Here is a 10,378-nt window from a genome sequence, read left to right as displayed (position 1 = left end):
CTGCCTGGAAGGGCAGAAGGGCTTTTGCAAATGGCAGTTCACTGCAGCAGGGTTTCTGAAAGTGGGTCCTAGAATAGGTCTCACCAATTTTTCAAGAGTTTTAGCTCTTGCTGGCAACTGAAACCTGTATACCTCAGTGCCAGTTAGAGCTGTCCAGAGGGCTGCAGATTGCTATTGCCTTCCCCCAAGTAGCAGGGCTCATTGCGGTTTTTATTAACTTGATATAACAGTGCCCAGTGTGCACTCATGGTCTCTTGGCCAGTCCCTATGGTACAGGTTGCGTCTACCAAAAACAGAGCTGAACAAAGACAATGTTAGACACCACTTCTGAACTAGCTTTCAGAGGCTGGACTCCCCATACAGGGCATATGAAGTCCCTTGCTTCGGTTACAGAACGTTTGTAGACAGCAGAGATAGAGGGAGATAGGACATTATTAAAAAAAGTTCAAATATTTTACATTTATTTTAGGTTTGGGGAATTCATCCACCAGCCTACACAAGGCTCTAGCAGAAATGGAGAAACCTTACATGATAAGCCCAAGACATTCATACAGACTACCAGGAACAGCGTAGTGCAAAGAAGTCTTTATTTGTAAAATACATTTCATCTTCTTCAAAACAGAACTTGTTAACCAAATACAAGTGTTTATACAGATTTTAATCATGTGTATGACTTTATTACTACAGACAATCAGTTCCTCCTGTTCCAACCTTTTTTAAATTTAGGTGATGACAGAAATGGCCACTTCTACAGACTTTTCTTTTTCTCATTAAAGAAAGAGGATGACGATACTTCTTGCTGTAGCTCCTTACGGAGCGACCAATGCTCATAGAATAATCATAGCATTAGTCAGCAGGAGAGAGACTCAACAACAGTGCAACACTTCCATCCACATTTGGTCCCACAGGTGGCATCACATCAAATTGAAGCTAAGCTCAGCTGTTTGGGAACAGACTCAAGCCTGCAACAGCTAAAATTGTGCACAAGGAGTCAAAACAGAAGAACAAAACAAAGGATACACAGGCTGTATTTGACCAAAACAGCATTCAGAATTTACAACATATTTCAAAGATTCTAAAGCCCGCCACTGATAAGAAAGCTTCTTTAAGGGTTGTGGAGCTTAGTTAGGAATTTCTATCTAAAAATCAAAGACAACCTTGCAAGGTAGCATAAGACAATAAATACTCCACATTCTATACTAGTTTAGTTGTATGTATTGTAACTCTCACCTTGGCATGGCTGAGGAAATGCACTCACATCAGATGCTCAAACAAACAGCAAAATGCTAAGGCCAGGCTGCTCACATTGATTTTGTCACTAACCAGCGAACTCGCAAGCTTGGTCAAAATACCAGCGTTTCATGGTCTCTATGCCATAGGTCTCTTCACAGTCTTTTTGATTACGCAGAGACACTTCTTTACTAACTTCAAACAACAGGTCCTGCACTTGGATGAAACTCCTGTAAACAAATTGTACACGCTAAAGCAATTAATGCAGAAAATTATATTTCTCCAACTCAGCAGAAGACGACCTATACATGGAGAACCACACTTTCTACTGTAAGATTCATCCAACAGTAAGGGAAAGAACTAAGTCCAAGTTCTTTGCACCTCCCTAGCAACACTGTGTGATGCACAAGAGAGGTAAAGTAAGTTACTTCATCCCTCTTTGCAAATCTACATGGAAGAACAAGCATGCAAAAGCCTGGTTTCTCCATGTTGCTGGTCTTAAAGACCTTACACCTCACATTCCTGGTATCTGCCATTGTCCTGCCCTTTAGTAAAGTTACTAGTGCTGTTACACCTTGTTGATATATTTGGTGGGAGAATTAGAGGATGTGATCTTGCTGGCCTTTTCAGAAAAAAAGGCTTTCCCTCATTATCAGACATGTGATTGCCCTCAGAAAACATATCCATAAAAAGTTTCCTGCCCTAGAAGAGAGGGAAAGCAATTCAGCCGCTTGACCTTATTCCTGGTTATTTATAAGCAGAAGCAGAAGACCAAACCCTAGGTGCATTTACTGCTTCATGTACTCATAACCTTAAGTTATAGGAGCTACACATTTTCCAGCTGAATGCTGCCAACATTCCAAAACTCATTATAAAAAACTGAGGAATCTTTTTAGTTAGCTTATCAACGTACCTTCGAAGTTCTTCATCCATTTTCAGAGACAATTCCTTAAGCTCTTTCAGTAGGCTGAATGCCTTTGAATTTTCTTCCGAGTGGTCAGATACAACTTCTGCCAGAAGATTTTGCGTGATAGCTAAATGCTTTTGTAATTCATCTACAAAAGTGAAAAAAGTCACAGTCATTATGATGCTGTGCTTACATGTTGATATCCTGTTTAAAAAGACCAGCAGAAACTCAGTACCAACACCACAAGGGGGCTTCAAACAAAGAAACTGGACCAAAAAAATATTTGAACATTAGAGCATGATACGTATGCCTTCACAAGCACAACACACGCACCCCTAAGGAAGACCAGGACCAATGGTTACAAACTTCTGGCAGGCCGCTCCAGGCTTAAGACCAGGAAAAACTCCTTCACAGTTAGGGTGTCCAGACCATGGAATAAATTCCCTCCAGAGGTGGTGCAGTCACCTACCCTGAAGGTTTTCAAGAGGAGACTGGACAGTCACCTTGCTGGGGCCACTTGACCCCAGTTGTCTTCTTGCCTAAAGTGGCAGGGCTGAACCCGATGACTGCAAGGTCCCTTCCAGCCCCTCACAATCTACAAATCTATTAATCTATGTAAATAATTCTCCTGTGAAAACAAAATTGTTTTGGCTTGAAGATTAATCACAGCAGGAGACAAAGTCAGATGCGAGATAAGTTTTTATTTGAAAAATTAAACTTTGCAGGAGCAAACGTGAAAGATTTGGATATTAAAAAGTCTACAGCTAGTTGCATATGTTGCTATTGGTGAGTTATCTAGATGCCAAACAGTATTACGTTATCAATAAACCCAGAAAAGCAACTTATATTTGTTCATTCCAAAATTTGTCAAGCAAGAGTTTAAGTTCATTTACCTTTTCTTGTCTTGTGTTAAATTGTGAGTAAGATTAGTACTCATGAAATTAAGGAACCAGTAATATTGTTTTGGACCACCATGAACATATAAAAAGCAGAGTCTTAAAAAATCCTGCCAAAGCACTTCAGTCCTGATGTGGAACATCTCCTTTCTAAGCCAGTCTATATCGGGTCTCAACCTGAGGCAGCATAATACTTTTATTCTTGAGAAAAGAGTAGCAATTGTATCCCATGTTGCAAGTGTCATGTTAAGCCTCACACGAGTCCACTGGGAGCTAAAATCTGAAGCAGGTTTTTAAAAATTTGTTTGTAATTACTTTTGAGAGATTAGGAACTTAAAGCACTATTCAGTTTACTTAGTTTAACAGAAAAAGACAATATTTGAACCCTCTAAAATCCAATTTCAGAAACAGGTTATTCTTTCTCTTGAATTACTGAACTGTCCTTTGTGCAGAGTTAGCAAAGTGGAAAAGCAAGGCCACAACTAGAAATACAGCAAATTTATCATGACATGAATTATTTTGATGTCTAGACATGAGCCAAACAACGAAAAATTCAAGAAGTTCCTTGAATAAGCTTATAGTATGAAAGACATTGCAGCATTCTTATTTTTTAAAAGCATTTAAGACTTCCTTATAGCTTCAGCAAAGCAGAAAGATGATAAATAAGTAAATAAGTTTCTGGAAAGAAAACAAAGCTTAACTGGGACAAACTACAAGAACAGAACTTCTTGAAAATTCTTTGAAAGAATAAGGGGGACGGCACGGGAACACCAAACAATACAGTTTGTTTCCAGGAGAGACAAACTTAGGGGGTCTAAAAGCAATGAAGTGGAATCTCTTTTCATCTAATCAGAATAAGTTAGGAAGCTACAGCATATTAACTAAAACAGAGATAGTTGGTAGCCCCAGTAAACCTGGGACAACTACAGGAGTGACAAATTCAGGGGTAAAGGACAAAAGCAACTAACTGCATGAATTTAATAAAAGACAACTTAAGCCTGTATTACAGAACTACACAGGTAGTCAATATACTGAAAAACAAGTTTGCTAGTTTTCATACCCAAATATTTGTATCTATTCCCTTCCACATAAATATTCCTCACGGGCAGCTCATGTCTAGTGGCATCCAGGGCCGTGGCAAAGATTTTAAACTCCTCCTCAAAATGTTCACAGACAGCAACAAGAGGAGCAAGTACTTCATTCTGAAAACAAAAGGTACACACAAGTCAGCACTTCAATGCAAAGAAATATTCTCCATGTGCTTCCTTATCTGGCTTGCCTTAAAGGATGAAATGTATAGCTGTCTTTTTCTGGTTTCCTTTTCTTTTAATATTGAAACAAACAAAAACAAACCAACAAGAAAACAAACAAAAAACATACCCATTCAATTGGAAAGCACTCTGAAAGAACGCAACAAATTCTATGGTGCCTATTCATATCCCCCATTTAATACGTTCTCCTCTCATGTTGGAATATCCGTGTTTAGAAGTACTTCCCAAGTGGCAAACAAAATATTTTTTTGCTCTTTAACTCCAACTAATAGCATCTCTTTCTAGTAAGGAGAGATCTTTGTGGTTTACCATTTCAGTTTTTGCAATATTAAGAAAAGCCAGCACAAGGACTTCACTTTAGAGTTTAGAACGAACAGCACTGGTAAGACAAATCATTTAGTACAACAAAGCTAATGAAGGAGGCCAGACAAGCAGCTGAAACTCAGTTCATCAAGATCTCTGTTTAGCACCTCTTCCTATTGAAAGCATACTTCCTGTACTGCCAGTGCCAAGCTGAAACTACTACCTTCTCTTTCAGCATTTCAGTATCCAGTGGGATTATATCAACCCAATGTCCCAAAAGAAGACAGGCCAAGGAGACAAATGACTGGCCCGGCCCAGGAGGCTATCAGTGTCCCCTTGTAGCCTTCCTAACTTAGTTTTCAGCGCACATTCTAGATTGTGCTACAGGAAACGGTACCCGTGGATGATGTTCAGACAGTTTTAAACTACCTACACGTATGACAGACTGTAGGCTACTCTGGGGACCGATGCACCAACATATCTCCCCAACAGGAATTCTGACTCCTCTTTTGGCCTACAGACCATGGGCCGCATGAGGTGACATAAGCATTCTACCTCTTTTACCATTATTGGAGAAGCATGAAGTGTCACAAAAGAAATCAGATTGGATTTTTGTTGTTTTGTTTGAGGAACAGAACACCCTACAGCAAGAGGCAGATAACTGTCTCAGGAATGTGCCTTGTTGGAGCACCTGTAAACTGCCAGGAAATCACGAAGTACAACTGTCTTACCTGTTTATCTAGTATTTCATCAAGCTGCTGCTCTCTCTCCTTAAGCAGGAGCTTACGTTTCAATTCATACAGTTCTTTCTGCTGTCTTGTCTTTTCTTCACACAATCTTATTAGGTTTCTTTCAGCTTTCTCCTCCAACTGGGCAAGATTTTTCTCTATCTATTAAATCCAATAATGTGTTTATAACACATATTTAAACTATTAAGTGCTTTAAAAATGTTTTGGAACATGGACCTTAGACAAATGAAAATTAACCCATGTGAAGCAAGTTCTTGGTAAGTTACATTTACAAAAAATAAAAAAGTTACTGCATCTTGCAAACAATTTTTCTTGCTAACAGCCACTTCCATGCTCACTAAAGCTGCTTGAAGTCAGGTGGAATGTAGACAGTAAATGGCAAACTCAGGAATTTGTCAGGGCATACAGACCAAGTATGAAGTTGGGAATTTGGGAATGAGAGGCCACAAATGTTGCTTCACCCCTCTGATGAGTTCCATTCTCTACTTGACTCTGAACTGGCATGCTCTGTTTTCTGCATCACATCAGGTAGACCAGTGGTGGCCAACCCACACCTCATGCCACAAGTGGTACAGACAGCCGGTGCATTTGTTATGAGAGGTCTGGGCCCCCGACTTAAAGGAGGTGACAGCAGCGGCTGATTAGTACTGGCACTCTCTCATACTTTGTATTTAATTTATATGCTTGCCAAAAGGATTTGGCCACCACTGACCTAGGTCATTAGGTCCCTGAACAACTTAGACTATACTAGTCTCTTAACTCACCATTTTGTCTCTACTCCATCCATGCTAAATACTTTACCACACCCTCCATCTGCTTTGCCAACTGGGACAGCTTTTATGTAAACCTGTATCCCTGGATATCTTGTGCTTAACTACACAAAGTTCTCCCCAAAACACATTTTGAGACTCAAATCCTTACATCCGTCTCAAAATAATATTAACTCTTTCCCCATCAAGTTGTGAATATCACTACTCTCAACTGCATAATCATGTTGCCACATCATTTGTCCTCCCATCCTAGTATGTTACCCTTTTGTCTTTAAGTAGTCCTAATCTAAACTGTAATCTGAAATTTCTGTTGAATTCTGTGATTCTCTTCAGAAGTATAGACCTAGTTTTCATACAACAGAAAAAAATTACACCATTTGCCATGCTCTTTGTAGAACTGAAACCCACTACCTGACTTACCCTTATCCGTGCATAAGTTAACAGCAGGGCCTGAGATTCCTGCATCCTAATCACATCATCAGGATCAGAAAGTTTCTTAGGGAAATGAAATATTTAATCAATGGTAGCACATTTTTAGAAATGAATATAAACATCTCTAATATAAGGACCGTCATACTGGGTCAGATCAAAGATTTACCTGGCCCAGTATCCTGTATACAAACATAACAAGTAGCAGATGATTTAGAGGAAAAAAGTATAAGAAAGGGGCCATGCGTAGGGCAATCCAAGCTCTACCAACCCTCCCAGTTACCATGTCATACGTTTAAGCAGGGGCAACGTGTGGGGAGTGCACGCGAGTACACATGCACCCACTCAGTGTGGCAGTGCACCCCCTATACCACCTGTGGGCAGTTACTGCTTGCCACCTGCACACTGCTGACAGTATCTCCAGGAACTCTGCGCTTACCACTGCCGTGCTCCCACTGCTGCCATGCCCCACCCCCCAGATGCTGAGGGCACATGTCATTCATGGGTTTAAGGATATTTTGAACCTGAGATACCATTCCTCACTGTTGTAGACCCTCCAGAGAGCTAATACTCCATAAAATATAGGTCTAATCCCTTTTTAACTTGGTTATAATACTAGCCTCTACTGTGCCCTAAGGCAACAAGCTGAACAAGTTAACTGTACTGCAAAAACCAAGGAAAGGAAGTAGTTTGCATACAACTGCTACCCGATTAGTTTCAAGGAATGTCCCCTAGTTCTTGTACAAAGACATAGTGGATAATTGTACAATATTCACTTGCCCAACGATTTATGATTTTACAGTCCTCTATCATATTCCTGCTCCCCTCAATCACCTCTTTTCCAAGCAGAAGTGTCCTAGTGTTTTCAGTCTTTTTCTATATATCAGGCTAATCTCAGCCTCAGGTGGATGATAGTACAGGAGACCCTCGCCATTCGCGGGGGATACATTCTAGAGATCCCTGCGAATGGGGAAATCTGCAAATACGTCGTCCGTGTTCATGAACGGCGTGTACCCCAAGTTGGGGGGGGGGGAGGCAGCAGGCAGGCATGGCTATGTTGGTGGTGGCAGCAGCAAGCGCAGAGCTCCTGCAGGCACAGCCGGCACTATCTGCTCCGCACACGCCCCAGCCCATGAAACTGACACCCGCTGCAGTAGTTCGTGATACTGCCCCCACACTGTCACTGGCCTGCCATCCCAGTCCTGGCATGTGGGCCAGAGTGCCTGGGCAGCAAGGCCAGGTCCAGTGGCAGTGGTGACACTGGCAGTAGCAGCCACAAGAAACCACTGCTGTTGGGGCTGTTGGGAAGCAGAGTCTGGCTGCTGCACTGCTCCAGCTCTGCTGTGCATCCAGCAGCAGCACAACTAACCACATGTGCCACGGCTTGAGCTGCTCCCCCCTGGGGCTAAGGGACCTGTTGTGGGCTGGATAAAATCCCTTGGTGGGCTAGATTCGGCCCATGGCCTGTATTTCGCCTACCCCTGGTCCAAAGGCATTAGAGCAGGTCTTTAAGCTCATACTATATTAACTGCTTTGCTGAAGACAGGTGGGTTGTATTGATCTTTTCAAATCTAAAGGGAGCATTTTTAACACCTTTTCCAATTAATCCTCTGTACTACCAACATCATACAACAGAAGAACTTGTTACCACACAGCTCATGCCTGCGCAACCTTCAGTTTTCTCTGAAAGTCTTAAACTATGCTATCAAATTCAACAATCAAGCAAACACCCCTGTAAATGGGGCTATGGAAACTAAACAATATCACTGACTAGGTTTTGCTCCTTTTTCCGTGTCCTTGGATCCACTTCACAGACAGACTTTGAAGTAGAAGTCTTTCTGACAAGGCATTTGCCTAAATCACAAGGGGGGGTGTGGGGGGGAAGAGAGAGAGAGAGAGAGAGAGACAGACAATCAATGCAATTTTATTCACTGTAAATAAAGTACTTTCTTTGATTGTTTCGTATCATCATCATATGAAACCATGTGATTTTTGATTTAAGCAACATTATTAAAAGAAAAACAAATCTGAAGCTTACCGTTAATAGCAGAGAGATCAAGTTCAGGTCGAACAATTTTATGGCCTTCCAACAAAGTTGACTGCAAGTCATCTTTTTCCAAACCGCTATGGTTTAATGCTCCAGAGGCAATGCCTGTTAAGAAAAAAAAAGTATCTCTTTAGTATGGAAAACACACAAACAAGTCCTTTAAAGAACAAGTGCACAAATATTTGCACAACAATTTATTTTTTAACCCCCAGTAGTCTCAAGTGGACACCTCCATTTTTAACTGCAGAAGTCCCACTCAAGTTTGAATTAAACAACGATGCTGGATTCTCCTTGTAGCTTTGTATAATGAAGGCACATTATGTTCTACTCAACATAAACAGTATTGCATTACACATTCATTTTGTTATGCAAACCCTGGTATTATATCCAGCCCTCCACAAACAAGACTTGGAGTTGCTGCGCTGCGAAGCATGCGTGGCAACTCATTTCTAGATGCGTACTTATAAAGCTAACCCATGCTATAAAATTATGCCAACTTGGGCTTACCTGCAGAGGTAAAGGAAAAACTACTTAAAAAGTAGCAGTCTAGCGCACAGGAAGAGGGCTTCATAACTGTAGCTAAGTTCATCATTTTAACTGACAGCAAATTAAAAACACTATATAGTGCCTCTGAGTGAGAGCACCAGGAAAGGGTTTCATGCTCTTACAACTCATATACACCAACTCAAACATTAACCATTTCTTAAGTCCCCTTATACATATTTTCTTCCTAATCAGTCTAAAAGATAAAGGAGAATGTTTCCATGCTGTCGTTTAAGTGTCCATGACACTCTTCCAGGGCTGCAGACTACCCGCCTGATTCCTGAGCGCGCAGGAAGGGTTGTGAAAGCTGTGCAGTACCAGGAGCTGGGCCAGCCCGTGAACACTGCTCTGCATTGCTTCTGCCAACACGTACCTGTGGCGGCCTTGCATTTCTGCAGCAAAAGGGATCTTCCCGCTACAGGTCCTTCCTTTTCAGAGCCTTTCCCTACAGAAGTCGTGGAGGAATCTGCCAAGATGCTCTATCAGCCAAAAACACAAGTCATCCCAGGTCAAGAGTGGTGCAGCGCCAGGCTGCCTGTGGCCTGTGCTTGGGCGCAAGCAAGATGCTGTGCAAAGAGCTGCCCTCAGCACCCGGCACTTTGCAAAGGACTTGGGCACTTCCCTAAGGGCTCAGGGACGGCAGCAGCAGGGCAGCGGCTCCGCGGCTCCAGGGGCCCCCCGGGACGCCCCCTCCCCCGGGTTCGGAGCCAGGTGCAGCCTCAACCGCCGCCCTGGGGAGACGGCCAGTGACGTCACTGTTCAACCGCCGCCCTGAGGAGATCTGCCCGTGACATCACCGCTCAACCGCTGCCTTGGGGAGACCGCCCGTGACGTCGCCGCCGGGGCCGCTTCACCTTGTCGGCCACTCGCCGCTCGTACTGCAGGTACCGCGACTGCACCACCCGGCCGCCTGAGGAGACACAGCAAGCGCGCTCCGCAGCGGCACTTCCTTCCTTCCTTCCTTCCTTCCTCGCCCCGGCCCGGCCCGGCCCGGCCCCTACCTTTCCGCCGCTTCCCGGAACCCTCCGCTGCCGCGGGCGCCCTACAGACACAAAGAGCAGCATGAGACGGCAGGGCGGGCGCGGCAGCACCGCCTCAGGCCGGGGCAGGGGGATGGGGGGACAAGACAAGACGGGCCCGGCTCGCCACCCTCACCCGGCCGCCCGCGCCGCCATAACAGCCACCGCCCGCTCAGGCGCACAGCCCGCCCACAACGCATATGCAAATCAGGCA

General features: G+C 43.4%; 1 protein-coding gene across 1 annotated transcript; it reads right to left on the bottom strand.

The window, feature by feature from the left end:
- Positions 1–565: 565 nt before the first annotated feature.
- HAUS8 (HAUS augmin like complex subunit 8) lies at positions 566–10,320 on the bottom strand. The gene is made up of 11 exons (XM_019513182.1): positions 10,301–10,320; positions 10,147–10,187; positions 10,000–10,055; positions 9,519–9,624; positions 8,594–8,707; positions 8,327–8,409; positions 6,547–6,621; positions 5,339–5,497; positions 4,094–4,235; positions 2,144–2,285; positions 566–1,460 (listed from the first exon to the last, which is right to left on the bottom strand). Exons 1-11 carry the CDS (start codon positions 10,318–10,320, stop codon positions 1,319–1,321), a joined length of 1,080 nt encoding a protein of 359 aa, XP_019368727.1. The 3' UTR covers positions 566–1,318.
- Between the last annotated feature and the right edge of the window lie 58 nt (positions 10,321–10,378).

The sequence above is a fragment of the Gavialis gangeticus genome, unplaced genomic scaffold, assembly GCF_001723915.1.
Source record: "Gavialis gangeticus isolate Ggan-Ray unplaced genomic scaffold, GavGan_comp1, whole genome shotgun sequence".
NCBI classification, from domain to species: Eukaryota; Metazoa; Chordata; order Crocodylia; family Gavialidae; genus Gavialis; species Gavialis gangeticus.
Note: the sequence above shows the minus strand (reverse complement) of the source record. Positions and strands in the feature narration are given on the sequence as shown.